The sequence below is a fragment of the Cinclus cinclus genome, chromosome 12 (assembly GCF_963662255.1).
Source record: "Cinclus cinclus chromosome 12, bCinCin1.1, whole genome shotgun sequence".
NCBI classification, from domain to species: Eukaryota; Metazoa; Chordata; class Aves; order Passeriformes; family Cinclidae; genus Cinclus; species Cinclus cinclus.
The window spans coordinates 21,185,624-21,208,574 of record NC_085057.1 but is presented as its reverse complement, the minus strand read 5'-3'; the positions used below and the strand labels follow the sequence as shown (position 1 = coordinate 21,208,574).

The following is a 22,951-nucleotide window of genomic DNA, read 5'->3' as shown; positions in this document are numbered from 1 at the left end:
CCTCTTGTTTCAGTTTAGTGTGGGTAATTAATATGCAGAAAATATAGAATATACATTCTAGATGGAGATTATATTAATTTCCTGCAGCTTTGGATATATCCATGTGAACATTTTAGTTTAGAATTTGCGTCAGAAATCCCATCTCCTGTCTGTCCCCAGTGGGGTTCACAGTGAAGGTGTTTTTGGATGTAAATTCAGGGGGAATTTCATCCCATCCTTTGGGGTGAAAATAAACTGTAAAACACAGTCCAGGACACATTCCTTTAGCACAGAGATCTGCACTCTAAAATGCTTTTATAGGGCCATACAAATCTTGGGAGAACTTTTTGATGCCTTCTGCTGTAAGACATTATGATAGAATTTTAATTTTTTACTGTGCTGATTCCTCATCCCTTAAAGCTTTCCAGCACGAAGGGATGGAGATGAGAAGTGGAATGAAAGCAATATATACTGCAGTTTGTGAGGGGTTTTGTGGCTGAGCTCTACAGATCTTCCCTATTTCCTTTGGCCAGGTTTTCTCTTTCTGAGTGAGGCAGGGACAGCATCAGGAGAGGCCCAGGTGCTCCAGGACTGGCTCCAAGGGCACTCCTTGAATTTTCTGGGATTGCAGGGGTTTGTTTTCTTTTTCTTTTGTTTAAGCTTCTCAATTGCAAATTTTCTTTATCAGTGCCTTTCCAGCTCAGAACCTCTGAAAACTCTGAATGACTCTTTAGGGATCTGTTAAATCAGTCACCTTTTCCCAGTAACCTCTGCAGGGCCTGCAGGGTGGAAAAAGTTGACAATTTCTCACTAAATGGTCTGGGTGTGTGAAGTGTGTCAGATCTTGGAAAAGGCTTCTGATTGCACAGAACACAACCAAAGCAGCTCCAACCATGTAGGAAGTTTTAAGATAAATGTTTATGCCAGTGTGGTCAGGCATCCCCACTCCATCCCCTGCTCCTCTTGGGGATTTTGAAGCTCTGGTGAAACATCTGTCAAGATTTCTAGGCAAAGTCAACCTTTTTTCAGTTTTGCTTTTGCAAATTTTTGGTAGCATTGTTGTTAATTAAACCCTCTCCATTAGAACATCTTGTTTGAAAGCGTCAAAAGACGAAAAGAGGAGAGTATTTTTGGAAGCCAGCACATTTTATTTCAATCAGAACACAGTTAAAGAGGGATGGAACAGCATAAGCATCCATTACTGAGGCACATGCCACCCCAAAACCCTTCCTCCGTGATGTGCTTTTTTCATCCCTGTGCTTCAGACAGAAAGGGAAGAGGCTCTGTGGATAAGCACAAGACAGACAGCTCTCATCTGATCACGGATTTATGAGCTGTTTATTTGCTGTTCTCTTCAGTGTGAAATGTTTTTCAGGGCTCTATTTAAAGTAGAGTGCCCCGATGAGAGCTGCTTTTTGGGAAGCATTTCTTTCTTTGCCTGGGTTGCTGTGTTTCCTGGGGCTCAGGGATCTGAGTGGGAGCTGAGGAAGTGCTCAGAGCCTCCTCTGCTTCCAGCTGCATTTCCCAAGTGCTGGAAGTGATGCCTTGATGCCAGAATGAAGGCAATAAAAGCAGTTCTGTTTATTGAAGGCCCTTCAGGTACATTTTGGGCAGACAAAGCCCCCCAGGGGCTACACCCAAAAATGGACCCCAGCTCACGGGTTTTCACTCTTTTATAAGTTTGGTCCATTTGCAGACTGGGGGTCAATCTCCCAGTTACAGCTGCAGGTAATGAAGTCATTTACCCCAAGTTTGCTCCCCCCAATTCACTTTTGTTTCCATCTCTGGGCCCTGAGGCAGTGAGGTGTCCTTGACTGCCAGCCTGGAGAGGAATTGTTGTGTGTGAGCAGAATGGGAAAGCAGCAGCTCCCACTGGGTATGGAGTTTGGAGTTACACACTGAAGAACTGCAGGACTGCAAATATATGGAAAATATAAAAGCTAAAATCCTAAGGCGTCAGAAGTTGTCAGGGATTGCTCCATGAGAAATGGGAGCATTCTTCCTGTTTTTAGAACCCAGCTGCAGCTTCATCTCTGACATGGCTGCAGCTCCAAACTTAGCAGATTTTCCCAGCATTATGTGTATTTTTTTCCTTGATCCATACATATTTAATAAGACAACTTTATCCCAGAAGCTGCAGTGTTCCCTCTGCCATTTTTTTAATAGCAAGGTTAGAATTCTAAATCAAACTTAATTAATCTTTTCCAAGTAAGCAAATGTCAACATATGGACAGCCACTTCCCTGCTAATATCAAGCTAACAGAAATTCTAATTTCTAATTGGTTTTATTCCCAATGATTTGTTTGCATTGGCACAGTAGCCTATTCTAAATGTGGCCTTGCAACATGTGATCATGAAAAAAGAAGGGATTTCTTTCCCTCCTTCTTTGTTTCTGAATTAACCAATGACATTTATTAATGCTCCATCCAGAGCTCAGGAATCACAGTTCCCTACATTGCTAATTCAGTTTAGTCCATGCATCTTTCCAGCTGAGTTTGTGTTTTACATTGATATTTTTTCATAGTTACGAAACAACCTGATCTGAATGGGATCCCTTATTTGTGCTGTAATTGGTAATCAGTGCTGTAAATTGGTTTTTTTTATTAAAGTCTGAACTGAAAACACTTTTCTGATAAAGTCAAAGCAACCAAGTTGAGTTTCTGGGGGCATCAAGGCTGGCTGCTAAATCAGATTTCTCAGTGTATTTTTATTCTGCACTGGAACTGAGCTCAGGTCTTCCAACTTTTCTCCATGAAAAAAACCTCAGAAAAAGAGCCTAAACTGAGCAAAACTATTGAAGGTTTAAGACCGTATGTACCTGTTCTGCTTTCTTGGAACTGTGACTTAAATTTGGAGAATTTTGTAGCTCTATTTTTTTATATCCTGCATGAATACAAAGAAAGCTTCAATTTTCACCAGAATTTTCCTTGTGGACATTGACATTTATACTGAAATGAAAAGCAATGTCAGAATCACTCGTTACTGACAAATGTATGTTTTTATACTTGATTTTTTTTCACTGTTTCTACAGAGAGAGTTAAATAATATTAAGTATTTTTCTTTATGGAATAGTTGTAGGTCATGCTAAGAGCTCTTTCTTTTTGAGAGAAGGTCATTGTAACAATTACCCCAGCACAGCCTTCCTTGCACTGTGGAATATATTGTCCTGTAATTTTGGCTCACAGCCTCTCAATTAATCCTTCAAATAATTCTTACTTACAGAATTTTAAAAAAGAATGATTATTTTATTTGTTTTGTCCTTTTTTAATATTTTTTTTTGCTTAGTAATGCCTGTGAAGCTGTTTTTGTTGTTTATTATAATGGGGGTAAACATGCTTGTGTAGAAGCACTTGTTCTGCAAATTCCTACTGGGCTGCAGAAATTTAAGTGAATGGAATTGCTCTTTTCTAGGTGTTTTGATGAAGATATATTCCACTGGTCATTTTAGAATATGCCCATCTTGATTTTTACCGTATTCTAAAATGCTTACAAATACCTGATTCTAGATTGAGATTACATGAAAAATAATTAGTAGAAATTGTCTTTTTTGAAGCCTCCCATTATAAAATCCTTGATTCTTAATTGCCTGCTTTCCTGGCTGAATATCCAGTGAGTCTGTCTGTCTTTGAGACTTTCCCCTATTTTGAACCCATCACCTTTGGAATGAGAGAACAAATGGGGTCCTGCTCATCCAGCACTGCTTGGGGTTTTTTGAGTCACTTGATACTTTTATTGCAATGTGGAGTTTTTCGTTTTCATTTGTTTTATATTGGCTTTCATTTATTACAATCTGGTGTTGCCCCACTGCATCAACCTCTCCATTCTGTGGGGTTCCCCCCACAAGGGCAGCTTTGGGAGGCAATTCCTGGCTGGATGACAGAAGTTTGGGGCTCAAGCTGGTGTCAGTAACAACCTGCGGAGAACTTGTGAAGTGCAAAATGTGCACTTTTTGTCATGTGGGACCTGCAGGTTAAATAATTATTTCCTAATGCAAAGTGACCTACAAAGAAATCTCCTTTCTGCAAATCTGTGTTGGGCCCCCAGATGACTTTCCTTTATGAAAGATTTGCAGATCTCTGACAAAGCTTTTGGATATTGCTCATCACACATTGCCAGGGTGCCAGGCACGACTCAGCTCTCAGCTGGGAATGGCAGGGAATGTGATTTAGAACTTAAGGAGGGCATAAAAAAAGTCTTCTCACATATTTTCCAGGAAAAGATCCTCCAGAAATATTAATTCTGCAAGTAGGACTCGGCTAGGACATGACTTTGAGAGTCAAGTGGTTGAATAACTGCACTTGAATCCTTGTTAATAAACACAGAACAACTTTTCAAGGACTGATTCCTGCATTTGGAGCCCATGTTTTACCTTTGGAGTGTGAGGTTATATTTACCAGACATCTCTAGCTCAGAGCAATATAAGTAAAGCTACAACAACCCAATGTCAAGGTTTTTCTCTTGCAGTCCCCAAGAACAGGACTTGCAGTGAAAATTCCCTTTTTTTTTTTTGCCTTTCTCTATTTTTTCTGTGGCAACAAAAGGAAACAAAATTGAATATAAACATTGTAGAAGTAGTTGCTTTGGTTCTTTGGTGGAGTGAGAACCCATCCCTTTGCCTGATCTCTCCAAAATATGTTTCCTTGGAGATGTCAGGCAGAAGAATCTTGCTCAACACATCCTATCTCCTGAAGTGGAGGAAATATTTCAATTAATATTCCTGTATTCATGCATGCTTGTGATCAGGCTGAGGAACATGTGAAAAAACGTACATGTATATGTATATGTATATGTATATGTATATGTATATGTATATGTATATGTATATGTATATGTATCTCTTTGATTGCAGGGCCCCCACAATTGTTTCCTTGCATATAGATGCCAAAAAATGTGTAAATATTTAATAGCAAGCTCTGGAGCTGACAGTTGCATAACAAACCCACAGGGACAGCAGCTCTTTGCTTTCCCTCCCTGCCCCCCTGGAGCCCTTACATAACAAACTGGTGGATCACAAAGTAAGGAATTCTAACACTGGCCCCCAATACATGTACAAAAGTTACTTTTAGTGGACGTGCAAACCCCCCGAAGCTCAGTGTCTGTAGGGTAATTCTGTCCCACTCATAGATCCCTGTGGTGGGGCAGGATGGAGTGTGGGTTTGGAGAACACTGATTCGTGCAGGTAACTTGGAAATGTTTGTCAGGGCTGGCCAAATCATTGGAGAGAGCAGAGATCACTGAAGTTGCAGAAATCACTGAAGTTCCAGTAACTTCTGCCCCTGTGCCTGAGCCAGCCTGTGCCTCCTGCTCTGCCCTCCTGGGAAGTGATTCAACATCTGCTGATGCATCCTCACACACAGGAGGATTTGGGGCAGGAACGTTGGTGGCAGTCACTCCTGGGACTAACTGTGTAGTAAAAGACACCACATAAGGAGGAATCTGCAGAAATAAATGCTGCTGTGTCTGTTACAGCTTTAAAAGCCTTGTTAAGGAGGGGAATTTACGGTTCCTATAGTGTAACTTTTGGGTTATTGTTCCTTTTCTTACACAGCTAAGTACATTTGTAAAGTAGTTATCATCAGTGGTGGTGGTGGGAAGCAGAGCCCAGCTCTGCTGATGACAAAGCTGTAACTTGGAGCTGCTCAATTGGCTTTAAATGGCATCAGTGCTGGAGTTGCAGCAAGGGGAAAAATATCTTTAGAGAAAGCGATTCAATAAAAAGTTTTTATCAGGGGAACTGTTGTCTTTCTGATGACAAAACCAGTTTGACTGACTAAAAAATTTACCTCTGGGGGTGTGAGGAGATTTTCCAAGGGAATTTAAATGCCACAAGGTATTCTCAGCTTAAAAATAGCAGTGTGTAGGTTGAAATGAGTAGCTGAGAGGTATGTGCTGTAGGTTGGGATTTAGGAATACAGATGTTCCCAGATTTTCAAAAATGTACTTTTTCTGATGTAAAAATTACCAGGCTGCAGCTCAGGATCATATGGTTTGTAATTATAATCATTATGTTATTCAAAGCAGCATTAAGAATCTCCTGATAACTGTTCGAAATTTTCAGCACATATTCTTTTTAGCTGCACCGAGCCTGTGTGCTTCCTCCTGTATCTGCCCAAGTTTGGTTGATATCAAGAGAAATGTGTATTGAAATTGTGCAAAAACATTCCAGATCCAACAGGACATGAGCCTGGCAAGCTGTCAGTTGATGCTGTCTGGTTTTTTGTGGACTTTTCCTATTATTTCCCTTTCTTGCTTTCCAGCTTTCACTAAGCTGAAGTGATTAATAACAGCCACCAGTTTTATTAGCTTGTGATGCCTCTTGCTCGCTGCTCCTGAAGTGCTTTAACCTGTTCTTGTGTCTCCTCCTCTCCCTCTTCCCTTTTCACCACAAGCACATTAAACTTTTTTCTAACTTTCCCGTTAATAACCTATGCCTTTCTTCCTTTTATTTTTTTTTTTTTTTTTTCCTTCTAAACTCTTCCATATAATTAAATTCTGTTCATGCAGAGTAGGTCTCTCAGGCTGGTTTGGAATTTTCTTGAAGTGCAGTGCAGCCCAGGTGAGTGTTTGGGGGGTGTGCTCAGCTCTGCAGGCTCCTGGGCAGGTTTGGAGCCCCCAGTCCCTGCTTAGATGGAAATCCAGCTGCTGCCACTTCAGCTGGACTCACTGCTTGTGGTGGCTGGCAGAACTTTCCTGTTCTTTCCTTCCTGAACCTTCCTTCCCTTTGGATTTTTCTTTCCTTTCATCTCCCCTCAGTAGAAAACTTTCCCAGCAGCTTTGCTGATCTATTTCTGGCCCAGTTTTAAACTTGTATAGTTCTGTTCTCCTCCCACAAGGTTCTGCTAATGCCCTTTCAGATATTTTATGGGCATAGAAGTCACCTTGGTTCCCTTTTGTGTTTCTGAGAATTCTTTGAGGCTGTGCTGCCATGTTCTCCCTCTCCTGGGGAGTTCCAGCTCACCTGGTGTTCCTTTTGGGATAACTTGATCAATTTTAGGGCTCCATCTGCTTTTTCTGTGCCAAAGGTGTCCCAGCCCTTTACAGCCTTGACTTGCAGGTCTTCAGCATCTCAGTTTCAAGTCCTGCATATTTTCTGTCCTGTGAGGGTGAGGCTTTGGCCACATGTTCAGAGTTGTGGTAGAAAAGAGCTCCATGTTTTAAACTTGTTTACCTCTTTGGATTTGGATTTTCTAACAGATAGGGCCTCTGTTAAATGTAATTTAAGATGAGAACCTCACAATTCACTATCTTGGAATGAAACCCTCACATAAATCACATCTGCATATTAACAACTCTTTGGTGATGCTTTTCACTCTGTGCATTTCCATAAAAGCTCAGGCATATTTTTGGGTAGCATTGAGAGCCATGTGCTCTCTGTGAAAGCGGAACAGCAATCTTACACCTCAACATGAATTTTTCAACTTACATGAGCATTTAAAATAAATATTAGATTCTTTAAACTCAGTTTTGCTAGTTAGGTGTATTAATATGGTGTGGTTTATCTGTTTTATTAATATTTCTTATTTCCTCCTTGTCTGTAAGGTCAGTACTGGGTCACTCTGCACTGCAATAGGACAGATTATCTAAATATAGAGTTAAGAAGTTTGTGTCTTTCCCCCCTATAAATACATAAAGTTTCTTCATGTAAGTACATATAAATCTTTATATAATTTCTAGAAAACAGTAACAGCAGCGAGAATAAAAATTAAAAACCCAACTGTTTTTCCTTAAGTATATAAGGAAACATTAGGCAGACTCAAACCAATGGAGAATCAGGTTTCCTTCATCTTTTTTCTTATTAAAAGGATCACCTCTAAAGCAGTTTCAAGATAATTTAAGAAAATTCGTATAATTCAAGAAAATGTTTTCTGACAGATGGGTCATCTTGTAAAAGGCAGAGGTTGCATTTTAAAATCCTGCTTTGCATATTTTTAAGAAATCTGCTTGGAAATCTTGCTCTTATAAGAAGCAAGTAGTTTTTTGCTAGAGTTTATTCCTGTAGAAAGAACATCTTGCATTAATTTATGTACCACTTTTATCCCATCTCCTTTCTGTGGAGTGTAAAAAGCAAAGGCAAAATTTTGGGAAATTCTGATTGACTTCTCAGTGTGTCCCATAACCTGGACCAGGGGAGCTCCTGGGGTTTTAGAGAGCCCACATTGAGTCTCAACCATTAACGACTGAAAAATCCAAAAATCAACACAGAATTTCCTCCTAAAAGCCTTAAGGTTTTGATGAGGTCTAGCAATTAATTTCTCTACTCCTAATATTCCCTCCTCCCTTCAAACACCTCTGCTCCACCTGAATTTATTGTTGTCAGGTGAAAAGAACAGAAAAAAAATTTAATGCATTTAAAATTGTTGTTTTCATTGGGTTGTGGAGGATTGTCTCAGGATTTTAAGTCATAAACATGATTTTTTATCCAGTGTAGAAGCTTGTCAGATTTAGGGACACTTTCCAAGAGCTTGATCTAAGTTCAGTCTGTTTCCTTCAGATTTTCTCTCATTCTTACAATTTTTTTCAGCTGGAATAAAACAAATTTTTCAGCTAAAAAAGTGAATTATTTTATTTGATTGTGCTTAATCTATGAGGTATTTACAGGTAATTTATGTTAATGATGATATCTTGTAATATTTGCATGCTCCGTGTTACCATTTATGTGAACATGGAGATCAGTTCTGACAACACAAACACAAAATTAACCTCACTGGTCAAGTCTGATTTTGCTTAATCAAGATTTTTTTTTTGTTTGTTTGTTTTGTTTTGTACTGGAGGGTTTTGGAAATACCACTCTGCAGCAGCTCTTTGTAATTTTGTACAAGCTGGACTACATTGCGACCACCTGCAAAGGAAATAAAATCAGTGTTTGACTGTGGCTAGACCAGGCCATGTTTCTTTTGTGAGAAACAGAAGAGGTGGTTTGCTGTTAAAAAATCAGAATATTTATCATATTTCATTCTAAGTCATATCTAATGAAAAAAGGAGAGTGAATTCTGGTGTTATATCTGCTGAAACAGAATTACTTGCACTAGGAAACCATTTAAAACAATTAAGACAAAATTGAATCTGCCGATTTGGAAAAGGAATCTTAAAAAATCTAACACAGCCCAACTAAGATGATTAAGGTTAAACAGAGCAAAATTCATTAGTCCTTCCCCAGATCCCCATTCTGCTACAGGAGGAAGTTGCAGGGTTGGTTTCTGAGTTGCATTTGTGTTTGGTGATGAACAACTGAAGGAACTGAACTTGAAAAAATGTCTGAATTTCTTCCTTGAGCGCTCTAAAAGTGGTTTTGGTGAGGTTCTTGTGCTGAAGGTTCAGGTGGGCCAGCAGTGGAAGGACATCCCTGCCAGCGCAGCTCCTGCCCTTGGCAGCAGCCTTTGTAATCTCAGTGTGAGCTACAGAGATCTTGGCTAAAAACTCCATTTATTTTAATTTCCTTCTCTTAGCGGCCGTTCAGGCTCATCTTTCTTCCTTTGACTTGTGGTAGTTTTGTTATTGTTCACATGCAAGAGTAATTAGTCAGCTGGTTAATAGATGATGATGATGCTCCTGTTTGTAATTTAAAAATAGAAATCACATTGGTTGTTATTTCCTTCTAGTGACAGGTGACGATTAAAACAAAATAAAACTTCAGTCAGGGGTGGCAGTGAGGTTGGGACCCCCCTGGTACCTGGGTGAGGTGGAAAAGTGATGTCAAATTCCTGCCTGGTCCCACTCTTCGTGGGAAATGGAAAATTTCTTCCCAGCTCCCTCAGGAGAGGAGGCTCTGCTGGTCAGGTTGAGTTCTCCTCTCTGCCATCAGCTGGGATTTCTCTGGATTATGACTCTGGAATGTGTCCTTGGCTGCCCAGTATTTCTCCCAGGTGCTCTTTCAGTAACAAGGAGATGTTACTTTGGCTTTGGTGAATATTATCTAGGAAGTCTATTTAAATTTTAATTGCATCCAACTTTGAAATAAATAATTAGCAGATGTATAGAAAGTAATTCAGAATTAACAGCCCAGAATAGAGTGATTCTCTTAATACTGTTTTGCTTGTGGCAGGAATAATTCTTGTACTTGCAGTTCTAGAAACATCCCACTCTATTTCTCTGTAGGGAAGAGTGATGAATTAATATCAGGGAATTGTTTTTACTCAGTGTTCCTTAATGCATTCATTATCAAATTTAAATGCTGATAAACTCCGTTTACCCCAGTAGTTTTTAAACAAATGTTCCCTGTAAGTGTTTTCAGTTGAGCACATTTAGAAATGGTGTTGAAAATGGTTTTAAAAAATGGTGTTAAAATGGTTTAATTCAATCTGGCAGGGTGTTAATTTAATGCCATTGTTTTGCATTGATTAATGTAATTAATTGATTTTAGTCCTTCCTGTCACTTTCAGCATTATTCTTGTTCTTATCCTGCAGGTTTTGGGGGCTCAGGTGAAGCTCTGAGTCCTCTATCACATAACAGAATTGGTGCTTTCTCTTTCCATTCATTTAGTCCAGGTTCACCAAGGATGGGTTGCTCAGCAGAAAAATTAAAAGGACTGAGATTTCTGTCCATTTATTTCCTTTCTCTTTTCCACAGACCTCTTTATTTGTCCTTTCCCCTCCACTCTGCCACATTTCATTAGCAGGCAGTGCTTGGCAAAGCAGCTCCATTGCCTCACCTTGTCACGTCGCAGCAAATTTTATTTCTTGTGCTACACCCGACCTTCCCTAAAATGGTCCTTCCATCCCTGCAGGGTGTGGCACTGCAACAGGAGGAGCTGAGGATGAGGGGGAGGCCGAAGCTGGCTGGATTGAAGGCGCTGCCATCCTCCTGTCTGTCATCTGTGTTGTGCTGGTCACTGCCTTCAATGACTGGAGCAAGGAGAAGCAGTTCCGGGGGCTGCAGAGCCGCATCGAGCAGGAGCAGAAGTTCACCGTGGTGCGGGGGGGACAGGTCATCCAGATCCCCGTGGCTGAGATCGTGGTGGGGGACATCGCACAGGTCAAATATGGTGAGTGCCCCACCTTCAGAACGCCTGCTCTGCTGGCTCTTCCCAGCAGGATGGGCGCGCTTCACTGGCAGGGATGGAAAGGCAGGGCTGCGTCAGGTTTATAGGACAGAAGAGTCAGCATTGGCCATGCTGAGGTAGCACCTGAGCTGTCAGGGCAGGAGGAGAACCTAAAAACCTGCTCTAAAACTGCACTAAGAAATCAGTTTACTTGGGGTGAACTTCTTTCACTTACCAGGACAAGAACTGTTCGTACAAAGGTAATTTTCTGTCATGGAGGATTACATTATTCAGATTTATTTATTTTTATTTCTGTCCAGTTAGGGATAAGAGGAGGTATTTGTAAATGTTGTGTAGAAGGGAATTGGGCCTCTGTGATCACCTCACGGGTCACTTCAGATGCAGACTGATCCCACAGATCAGGTGCCTGATAATTCCATGCCATAGGGAAAGCCCCTGCTCCAGTGGAGTGAAAGAGTCCTGCAGGAACTCTGTGTCCTCTGCAGTGAGTTGTTAATTCCAGCAATATCCCTCTTCCATCAGCCATCACATTTCTCCTGGATTTACCTAAGGGCTTCCTGAGAGGGGAAGGGGAAAGGGCAGCGTAGCTGTTAATTAGCTGCTGTTAATTCCTGTGAAGTCTGATGGACAAACCTTAAAGTGATGTGGAGAGCACTTCCCTGCCAAACCCCCATGATGGGGATATCCATTGTGTGTTAAATGTGATACATCTGGATTCTGGGATAGCATTAAGCAGAAAATGTTTGCAATAAAAGGCCTTTCCTTGCAGGGTTGCAGTACTGTGGCTCACGTGGACAGAACCAGGAGTAATTCCTTCCCTTCTGCTCTCATTTCACTTATTGATGCAACTAACTGTGATTTTATAATAAAACTCATCATGTAATTACAAAAGCAACTTCATGGTGGTTTTCCACTGCCATGTTCTGCCCACAGGTGACCTTTTACCTGCTGATGGGATATTCATTCAAGGAAATGATCTCAAGATCGATGAGAGCTCTTTGACTGGAGAGTCTGACCAGGTCCGCAAATCCGTGGACAAGGACCCGATGCTGCTGTCAGGTAAAACCTGCGCCGTCCCCTCCGAGCTCCTGCTCTGCCCTCTCCAGGTGTGCAGAGCTGAGCTCCCAGCTTACCTGTTTTCCTGGGAAGCTGCTCTGGGGTGTAGGAGCAAATGCCCCTTTTGGGAGGATCTTTTCATCCACCTTTGTCATCCAATTCAGGAGAAGATTCCCTCCGAACAAAACACAGGGATACAAATAGCATTGTATTGTAATTAATTTCTTAATTAAAGTGTATTTGGAAACAGTGACGTGTCCTGAAGGAGACTCTGATAAATTTCTGAGGAAGATGTAAGAGCTTTTCTTTTCTTGCTGAGCCAACCAAGTCTCTGCTGGCTTTTAAAGATCTTTTTTGACCTTTAGGTTTGAATGGAATTTATTTTGGGGGTGTTTTTTTGGGGTGGCTGACCTAATTTGTGTATTTGTGATGTTGGGCTGAAATTGTTTTCTTGCAAAAGATAAACTTGGTTAGTGACAATATTTCCTTTAAAAAGACAATCTGATGGTGATGGATGTGCAGCTTGAGGTTTGTGCTTAAGCATTAATTCTTGGTTGAGAATAACACGCAACATTGGTTATGTGGTAATATCACCCTTGATACAGCTTTATAAAGCATAACAAATCTCTCAGAAAGAGAGAGAAAAAAAAAGAAGGCTGACAAAAAAGGCCTTTTTTTGTCAGAAAAGCCTTGCATAATTTTTTACATTTATTTTTGCTCTGTGTAACCTTTTCAGGCACCCATGTCATGGAAGGCTCTGGGCGAATGCTGGTGACTGCTGTGGGGGTGAATTCTCAGACTGGCATCATCTTCACTCTGCTGGGAGCTGGGGGAGAAGAGGAGGAGAAGAAAGACAAGAAAGGTAAATCTCCCAACACCAGGACTCTCCAATGAAAGCTCATGGGCTTTGTGCAGCCAGAGCTCTCCTCTGCTCTTGACAAATAAACGTGATTTTTCAAACTGCCTTTTTTTTTTTAATTTTTTATTTTTTATTTTTAATGACACATTTTTATCATCACATGTCACACAGAAAAACAGCTGAAGCTGTTAACCAATAAACCCATTGGATAACAAGATGTTTTTCCAGTGTGGAATTGCAGGCTCCCATTCAGTCCATACTGAAATGCAAGGGAATACCTGGGCATGCTCCAGGTGCTGTGGCTACTCTACATGAATCCATGCTCACCTACAGTTTGCTAAGATTTTGTGCTTTTCTATCAATTTATTTTTTTTTTCCCCAGGAAAAAAACCCTTGGCCATGGAAATAGCATCTGTCTTGGAGCTCCAGGACTGAAATAAAGATAAGCTGTGGCTCTTTGCTAGCCCGGTTGTTTAATGTCAGTGACTGACTTGAGAGGCATTTTAATTTCTTCAGGGGTAAAGGTTGAGCTAAGAATAGTAAAAGCCAAGAATGTAGCAGTAAATGTTAGCAGACAGTTTTACTTTCATGTCCTGTATCAGTTAATGAAATCAAGAAGCCTCTTAGACTTTTCACCTTATTGCAGTGTGATGTCATAAGCATTTGCTAATTTATGGGCTGCACACTAAGCAGAAACATGATTTAATGTCTGTCCTTTCCAGTTTTTCTTCACAGTCATGTAAATTGTTCTGCTTCCACAATTTCATTCCAAGTCTGTCCTAAGAATATTTGTCTTTCAGACATAATTAAGGGCCAATTAATGCAGGTTTTTTTCAGACATTTCTGCTCTTCCTAGTGATTTTCACTGTTAATACAAAAAAAGCAGTAAAAGTTTACTGAACATTTTATTTGCTATCTGTCAAGCAATATGATTCCACCTTTTTTTGTTTCCATCATTTCATACGAAGCTACAGATAGGAAGGCCAAATTCAAATGGTTTTCAGGACCTCAGGTTTCTGGGTATGTTCAACAAGTGTCTGCCTTCTGACTCCCTGCTGCTTTGAGGAAATCCCTTTTTAGTACATGAAATGTTTATCATTTCGTTTCTGCATAGAAATGCTCAACAGCTGCCAGGCAAGGGGAGCGCCAGGAGAACTGAAAGGAGGAAAACTGGAACTTCACAAAGCAAAGCTCTTTTATGCCAGACTAGTTTTGAGCAGCACCTTGGAGTTTGCTCTTGCTGTCCTTCAGAGCCTTTGAGAGATCTGCAGGAGAGCAGGAGCAGCTTCACCCCTGTGTGATGTGGGAGCTGCCTGTGCTGGGTTTAACTGGGCTGGCCTCCCTGAGCTCTGCTCAGGATACTGGTGGTTCTCTTAGGTTTCGATGGGAAGAGCCTGGAAAGGCAGGAAGAGAGAAATCAGGGAGTTTCCCACACATTGTGGCTGTAAATTACCCAGACACAGAGCTTCTTAGAGAAGTGTGTTAGAGCTTGGATGCAGACACAGAATTTAATGGACTATGGCTCTGTAGAAATAGCTATAATACCCCCCCCGCCCATAATACAGAGAATTCCTCCATATTTGCTGATACTGCTGGCAGCTTTGTGCTCCTGCCTGGGCAGAGCTGGTGGTGGATGGAGGCCCCAACTCAAGTTTAAACCTCTAGTCCATAAACCTGCAGTTCTCAAAAGCCCTGCCCCTTTCAGTCCGTGTGGGTGTGTGCTTTTATTTTCATTAACACTTAAAAAATCATCATGCAGGTGTGAAGCAGGAGGAGGAACAGCAGCTTCCAGGTAGAGTAAGAACAGTACCCCATCCAATGTGCAAATCAGGGGGGAACTGCTGATTGAAATAATCATCTTTGAATCAGTCAAGCTGAAATTAAAGAATGATTTCAAATCAACAGGACTGTTGGTGCCAAATCTTTTGGTGTGCAGGCATTGTTGGTGTTGCAAATCTTCACGTTCAGCTGGAATAATCAGCTGTTCTCCAGAAGTAAATTACAAAGTATTTAAGGTGGAATACTTGATTTACTGTTAGCAGCTCATGCTGTGCTGGTTGGGGTGGGGATCCAAACGGAATAAAGAACAAGCACGAGTCACCAAACAGTTTAAGTCGTTGCCACCACAGTAATCAAATTTGCAATTGAAATTTTCCTGAACGCAGTGGCACAGGGTGTGTTTTTAAATCCTGGGAGCTGTTTATTTTCTTCTCCCAATTTGCCATTTGTAAATAAAATCAGCCCATTCTTCTGCAGTACCTACCCAGTACAGCATGAAATAATCCCTGTAGGAGAGTCTCAGTCAGGATTCATGGGAGGACTTGGTTCCATTCTGAGCAATTAACCACCGGAAACAAAGTAAAATAAATTTTATCTATTATTCTCAGAGATTGAACTTTACTATAAAAAACATAGTAAAACGATAAAACTTCCTTCAAGCTTTTTGTTTGGTTGTTTTTTATTTTTCCTGTTAGGAAAGATTTCTTGTCCAGTTTTCTCTAATATGTGGGTAATTGCTGAAAAGCAATTTATTTAAATTTATTTAAGACATAAAATACATTTAAATAATATGTTTTTACCATTTTGCTAGGTAGAAGTACATGCAGATATAGATATAATGCATTTTAAATGCAAATTTTAAAGCTGCCCATGCACTGTGTAAATTAACTCCAAAGGAAATATTTCAACTACTTTAAAAATGCATAAATTATGTTAAAGTACAAAAAATAAGACATAAAAAAGCTAATGCAATGTACACAGGACTGTGTACAGTTAGTTTTCACCAACCCCTTTAACTTTGCTAAATGTGCTTCATATTTATAGTTTTGTTATTATTATTGATTATTGTTGTTATTATGATTTGAGTTTTCAGCTTACTTTGTGACACCTTCCCAATGCCACATTGCCTTGGAAATTTGTGTTAATTAATTTCAAACTCTTTGATTTTGGGAGCAAACAAAGCCACGAAGGCTTTTTGCTCCGTCACGTGCATTCGTTCGCGTTGTTGATATTATTTAATCATTATTTGTCGTTTTGTTTCTGTGGTTTTTTTTTGTTTGTTTCTTTTTTTTTTTTTTAATCCATTATTGCTCAGTAGATTCTTCCCATCCCTCCTCCCACCCTCCTCCAGCCACAGATGGTGCAGCAGGTGCAAATGCCACTGATAATGCAAATGCCAGCTTAGTCAATGGTACGTCACAACCCCCGGCTTGTCTGATTTGATGGATTTCTCTCCTGACTGTGTCAAACTCCCTCTCCCCTGGCTGACCCGCACAGATGTTGTGTGTGTGTGTGATGCACTCTGAGAGATCCTGCTCCACATGCTCTGCAGAGCTTGGCAGAGGGGCCACAGGGATGCTGCAGCTTTATTCCCACGGAATTCAGCCTGGCAGGGTTTGGAATCGTGATCTATTTGCCATCAAAACTGCAGTTAAAGGAGCAGATAAGTCAGGCCACTTTCAAAACGTTCAGGTAGATTCACCTGCAGTTTTATTATAAAGTTTCACTGTTCAGCCTAGGTCTGGAGAGGAGCACCATGAGAAAGGGATTCTCTCTGCTTCTTCTCTTTTTCAATATCACAATTCCTCACACAGCTCTGAGAGAGGGCTGGATCAGGGCTCTGCCTCCATTTCAACCAACACTGTGGTTGAAAACAACTTCTGCAGTTTTCAGCATCTGTTTCAGGGGGGACTGAGGAGTTTTGAGGATATTTGTGTGAACCCTCAGTGATCTCCTTCTGAGCCTGCCTGTGTTAACTAAACCCAAACCAAACCATTCCTGCAGCCAGTTTTGACGATGTCCCGTTACAGCTCCTGACCCCGCTACTTAGCACACAGATATTTCAGTGTCCCTCCTAACAGCCAAAGTCCAGTGTTAAATTGGATTGAACAGGTCAATATTAGTGTAGGCATCAGCTGTATTTTGCTGTTAATCAGATACATGAGCCTTTATTTACCAAGCAACCTTTCCCTCTTGTGCAGTGCCAAAAATACTGAGTAGTCATTTTACTTTTCATCATGTTGGTGAAGGAAGGTTTTGTTTTTTTCCATGCAGTATGTGAAATGAGAGATTCTGATAGCAATATCAAGGACCAGGAATTACTGCTGTAGGATCTTATTTAAAACAGTGACACAGGAAATATTTGAGCCTATTTTCAAATAATTTAAAATAAACATATAAGCAGATTTAAAACCCATTCTGGAAAACTAGGATTTACAATCTGTACATCTCCTTGCATGGCAGGGACCTCCATCATCCTGGTTCCAGATTCCTTAGAGACCAAGAACCAGGGAATGAATTATCAGTGGTTTGTTCTCCATTACTGTGAGGGTGCTGAGGTCCTGGCCCAGAGCAGCCATGGCTGTCCCTGGATCCCTGGCAGTGCCCAAGGCCAGGCTGGACATTGGGGCTGGGAGCAGCCTGGGCAGGGGTGGCACCAAGGCTTTAAGGTTTGTTCCAACTCAAACCGTTCTGTGATTCTGTGATAATTCCACTTTGGTGAGTGTAAAACAAACCAGCTCCCCTGCAGTCCCCGTGGATCCTCAGCACATCCCTGCCAGCTGCAGAGGAGGGATGGGAGCAGCGTTCAGCCCCTCTCTGCTGGTGCTCAGCCTGTGCTGCTCCAGCCTGGGCTCTGCTCAGACCTGGGGCTGCCTGCTCAGTCCCTGGTGTGCTCGGGCTTAATGCTGAGCTTAATGAGGAAATTGACTTCCAGGGGATATTAGATCAGTGTCGGAATTGGGGATGTGATTTTCCATCATCCTCCCTCCAGTCAGCAGCAGCAGTTACTGTCCGTGTTTGTCCTGGAGCTGAGAGATACAAACTCGGGGGCTCTGCAGCAGTGGAGTGGATTTTTGGTGCAGTTTAGGATGTTTTGGATTTCAGCTCCTCTGAGAGGAGGCAGTTCAGTAATTCTGCTGGTCCTCGATTAACGTGGGCAGGAGAGGCTTTCCACAATTCTGCTGCTCGGAGAACTCAGACAGGCTGACTTAGGTCTGAGTGCTTTGGAATTAGCTGGGAAATGGCCAATGCCAGATTTCTGGTACCTTCTCACTCAGCACTGCTGATGAGTTAAATACTTAAAATGGAGATATAGTTTGGAGAGCAGAAGGGAAGGAGAGGATAAATTACAAAGCAAGGAGCCCATATTCATCTAGATACTCCTTTAGTCTGGATGAAATGAATATTTTCTTAAAGTCTGGAAGTTCTACCTGAGGTGTATTAGGAAACAAGAACTTTACCTGAAGTCTAATACCTTTGTGTAGAAGTATCTCTAGAAAAGAAAAAAATATTATATACTTGAATAAGTAGCAAGCTCAGGAAATGGTGTTGCTTGAAAATCAACCTATTACATTCCAGATAAAATATTTTTATTCTTAATTGTCAATACACAATTGACCCAGAAGAAGGAGGGGTTTTTTTCAGCCAGTGAGCCTGTTGTGGTAAATTCATTTACTTGGTGACCCAGCCTGTGTATTATGTGCTTTACCAAAGGAACTCTTACAAATTCTGTTAATTTTTAGGAGTTGAGATCAAAACAGAGAATTGTTTCTGACCTCATTGTCAGAACTATGGACAATATGTTCAGTTTTTGAAAGGTTGCAAGTTAAGGCCACAAATAGAGCAGACAATTTTGCAGAAAATTAATCTCATTCCAAAGTATTATATTTAGTAAAGGTAATTTAGAAAAATGAAAATCGGGGAAGCAGCAATCACTGTTTACAGCTTGTTTACCCCAAATTTGATTTCCTTCTAGCAGCTCAAATTACCCCAAATTTGATTTCCTTCCAGTAGAGCGCTGCCACCTTCCTAAATCAGGATTTCCAGGGTGGGTTTTTTTTTTTTTTTTTATTTGTAACCTAGAGAATTTGTTACTTAAATGTGTGTTCAGAAAATATAGAAAAGGTATAGAAATGCCTTACCAGACTCAGAGAAATCTCTGCTGGGATATTTTACATCTGCAGCTAATCCCAGTGCAGGTGCTGAGCTACAAAAGCTCCTGCAAAGCAATTTGCAGTTTGAACTTTAAAAAAAATAATAAATCTATTTTAATGCATTTTTATTTATATTTTAATATATTTCTGAATAGTAAGTGTAATTATGTACTGAGTGCATGGAAGAATTATCTAAAACTTCCTTTAATAGGATGGTTCCTTCTCAGCACTTGGAACACTATTCCATTATTTTCTTTGGTTGATTCCAAGCACTTCTTCCAACTTAGAAATAATTTCCAAATGAGGCACGTAATTTCCAGAATAGTACTAGGACTTTGTTATTCTGTGTCATAGGCTCTTCCTCGAGGGCTGCAGCAGGTAAGGGGGATGCTTTTCTTGGGAATTTTATTTGGTGAAGTCCATTACTTTTATAGTAAGAATTTAGTCAGTAAAGGTGCCACGAGTCCTTTCCAAAATATAGGAATTATAGTGAGGCAAAGACATGCAAAAAATACTTATATTTAAATTCAAAACTTTCCAATCAGCTGCAGAATGCAGGTGGTGTTAGAAATGCTATTCTAAACTTTCTGGTTTCTCATCCTTGCTTAGAAAAAGTGATAAAAAACTCAGATGGATTTCTCCAGCCCAAACAACATTTATTATTCCAAACAGAAAAGATGAAAGTATTTTCAGAATTATGTTATATATATATATGTGTGTATATGTATATATATATATATATACAAAGAATTATTTCACATTATACTAACAGAATATTAATAAATACTCATCCTTTTGATGATTCCAAACAATGCACCCAGGAGCAAAGGAGTGGGAGTATTTGTACCTGGAAGGAGGAAGGATCTCTCAGCAGTGGTGATTCTATCACCTTTCTTTCTGCCTTCATTTCCTTGTTCCTATTTTATAGAAAAGTGCAGCCTTAAAATTATTTGGCACTGGAGGGTATAAATAGTTTACAGCCTCCTTTTCTTTATCTTGATTACCCAAATTACCTTTTCTTTGTTATTATGTCTAAATAACTGAACTGTAACTACCTGTGATGACTTCCCCCACTCAATTACCTGAATGCAATAATTAGGAATATTAAGAAATTATTTTTTAAATACCTGAGTTTAAACTGTTGTTAATGATAGTTTGTTTTGTGTACTGCTATTTTCAGGTAGCCAGTCAATTGTTAGTGTCATTTATTGTGGTAATTATGCCATTAAATGGCAAATATAGGTGCTAAAAGTACATATTTTAATTTACAAAGAAAAATAATCTCTGTGATGTGTTTGCCAGCTGGGACAGTCAGGTTTGGGTTTTGTTGGTGATTTTTATCTTTTTGAAAGTTGAACATTCAATTTCTTGCTATCCAAGGTTTGGAATTGCACTCTGCAAAAGGATCCCTAGAGCAGGAAATGGAGCAGACTGCCTGCTCTAAATTAATGCCTTCCAATTCTTAGGGAAGGCTTTATGCTCCAGCCAGAAATCCAAATCTCCGGAGATATTTTATGTCTTCCAGTAACTTTATTAAAAGCCCTTCTAAAGAAAACAGCCACCAGGCAGGTATTGAGTCCAACTGGGCCCCACAGGCAAAGGTTTTATAGGGAATTTCACTGTGAACATGAGCTTGGTTTTGCTCAGGTTCATGAATTCATCTCTTGTGCAAAGTGTAAAGCTCTGGAAGGTGGATTCTGAATTTTTAAAAGTCCTTCTATTGCCAGGGTGGGAATAGAATTAGAAATACAGAGAGTCAGCTAATGGTCAGTGGTTTGTTGCAGTAACTCGCCCGAGCTCTGAGATGATTTTAGGTCATGAGATGTCCTTTCCCTGACTCTCATTCTGGGCTTTGGACTTTCCCAGTGTGACACTGGGGCCTATTTCTGACCAGCACAGGACTGATTTGGTTGCTTTTGGTCTCCCACTTATTGCAAAGACCAACATGCACGAGATGCATCTTAGCTTTTCCATTTTGTTATTATTTATTCACAGCAGAGTGAAAAATGAATCCACATAGCAGTCAGAAGAACTAGATGTACCTGCTGGCACATTTTAAAAAAAGATCTGATGATATTTCTTATTAGAATGTGTCAACAATCCTGTAGTGGTGTTTTAACTTAATTTTCCTTAGCATCATTTTTATTGTGCATTTTACATATCTACCAAAGGACACTATCATCCATTCTGAAATAATATTTGTGATAGTCTTTGCCATAAATTCATATAATTACTGTGAAGGTTTTGTAAGGGATCCCACCAAGAAATTTTTAATACATTTGAAAATATTTAGTTGTTATTCTGGATACCAAAGTTTTTTTATGTGATTTGTACATTTTACCATTTTTTATTTATACACACTTTCAAATGACATTTCCAGTTTAAAAAGTCACAAATTAATAAGGACTTTGCTGTGGTAAAACTGTTTGTGGATAAAATGTCAAGCTGGAAATTAAAGAGACACTTGGTAAATGTGTGTTCAGTATAAATCTGAATTTACGTCACCTGGCACTTGTTTTTAAAAAAAAAAATTGCTAATAAGTACAACCAAGTGACGAAGACAGAATTTAAAAATATGATGTCCATTTTTATGTATTTATGTTTATTTACACAATTGTTTCTATTTTTTCTCAATTTAGTAACATGACTAATTTAATTCTGGAATACATTAAGAAAGTCATACTCTGTGCTGGTGTGTGCCAGATTTTTTAAGTCCCAGCCCTCTGAAACATCAGCTCAGGAGTATTATTCCAATTCATCTTTCTACTGGATCCACTTTATTGGTTTCCTCCTCTGCATTTATGCAGATTCCTTAAAAATACCTGCTGATAATTAGCATTTAAGGAGTACCAACCCTGAGCTTGGCTGGAATTCCTTGGGTGTGCCCAGCTGGGTTGGCCCCTCTGAGAGTGCAGGTGTGAGGGCAGGGGAGGTGCCCAGGTGCCCGTGGTGTGCTCATGGCTTTTGTCTCCCATTGATACAAAATCCCATTTTCGTGTTCTGTCTTGGCTGAAGGTTGTTTACTGTCTGTTGTCTGTTGGAATTTTTCATCATTTAGGCAAGATGCAGGATGGCAATATGGAGAACAACCAGAACAAAGGTAATGCTCTTTCCTATTCAGGAGGTTGTGAATTGTATTGTTAGCATGTAGTTCAGTCCTGTCCCAAAGTGCAGTGAGAACCTGTGATCTGTGCCCGTCTGTCAAACTGGCCCCTATTGTTCATGCAGAGTATCCAAAACAATCCCAAAAAACCAACCCCAACCAAAAAGCCAGCAAAGAGAACGCAGCTTCCACAAGTTGCAGAGATTTAGGAGAAGAGTGTTTTAAATTAACCATTTATAGATGTTGCTTTCATCTCACCAAGCTCATTTGAATTAATTTTTCCTGTGCAAGTTGTGTATCCTACGTACTGTTAGTGATTTTCCAGCCCAGTTCCATCATTTCTGGTGTCTGATGGCATTGTCTGGACATCTCTTCATTTGCAGGGAAAAGGCAAAGCAATAAAAAAAGGAAACACTAACGCCAAGGTGTTATCTAGCAGTGTGAAAGCCTTTTATAAGGATAAACAACAGGGAGAATTAGAGTCTTAGGAGTTTCTTATTTAATATACCATGTCAGGGAGAAATTTGAACCAATATTTTGCTTTCTTTGAAGCAAGGTCGTGGTTCTTTTTTTATTATAAGACACAGCTATCAAGAGTTCCTTGGGTTATACCAAATGAAATGATAATTTTCTCAGATAATATTGAGCATTGCAAAGGTGATGGCTCAGAAACTGGATAGAGATACTCAGTGGTTCATGGTACAGAAGTACCAAATACAATGCCATTAAATAATAAGCATTCAGGCCAGGTAGATAAATTAGATTTCCAGGTCAAACAATCACTGGTGTGTACAATCTCTTCACGAAGCAAAGCTGTTTCATCTCATCCTATTTTGTTTATTGTGCTCAGTACAAACCAGACACTTGCACATATATCCACTGCAATGTCATTGCCTTTCAGAAACATGTGAAAATAAAGCTTCCTTCTGTTGGCATTCTGTCAGGAAAGGAGGGATCAGCCCTAAAACCATGTCTGGGTTTTTCGGGGAATGGTGATGCCACCACCACCAGACCCTAGGGT

The 22,951-nt window shown here is 40.1% G+C and overlaps 1 protein-coding gene across 12 annotated transcripts in view; it reads left to right on the top strand.

The window, feature by feature from the left end:
* ATP2B2 (ATPase plasma membrane Ca2+ transporting 2) overlaps positions 1-22,951 on the top strand; it is a 169,083-nt gene that overhangs the window by 70,349 nt on the left and 75,783 nt on the right. For 3 of the 12 annotated variants that reach the window (XM_062500949.1, XM_062500948.1, XM_062500944.1), the window contains exons 3-6: positions 10,704-10,961; positions 11,913-12,038; positions 12,772-12,897; positions 21,886-21,927. The exons of 1 other annotated variant lie outside the window; for it this stretch is intronic. In XM_062500949.1, the coding sequence (XP_062356933.1) occupies positions 10,704-10,961; positions 11,913-12,038; positions 12,772-12,897; positions 21,886-21,927 (552 nt within the window). Of the gene's footprint in view, positions 1-10,703; positions 10,962-11,912; positions 12,039-12,771; positions 12,898-14,653; positions 14,687-15,988; positions 16,085-21,885; positions 21,928-22,951 lie in introns of all 12 variants that reach the window. 8 more of the 12 variants (XM_062500955.1, XM_062500953.1, XM_062500952.1 and 5 more) reach the window with 6 other exon arrangements.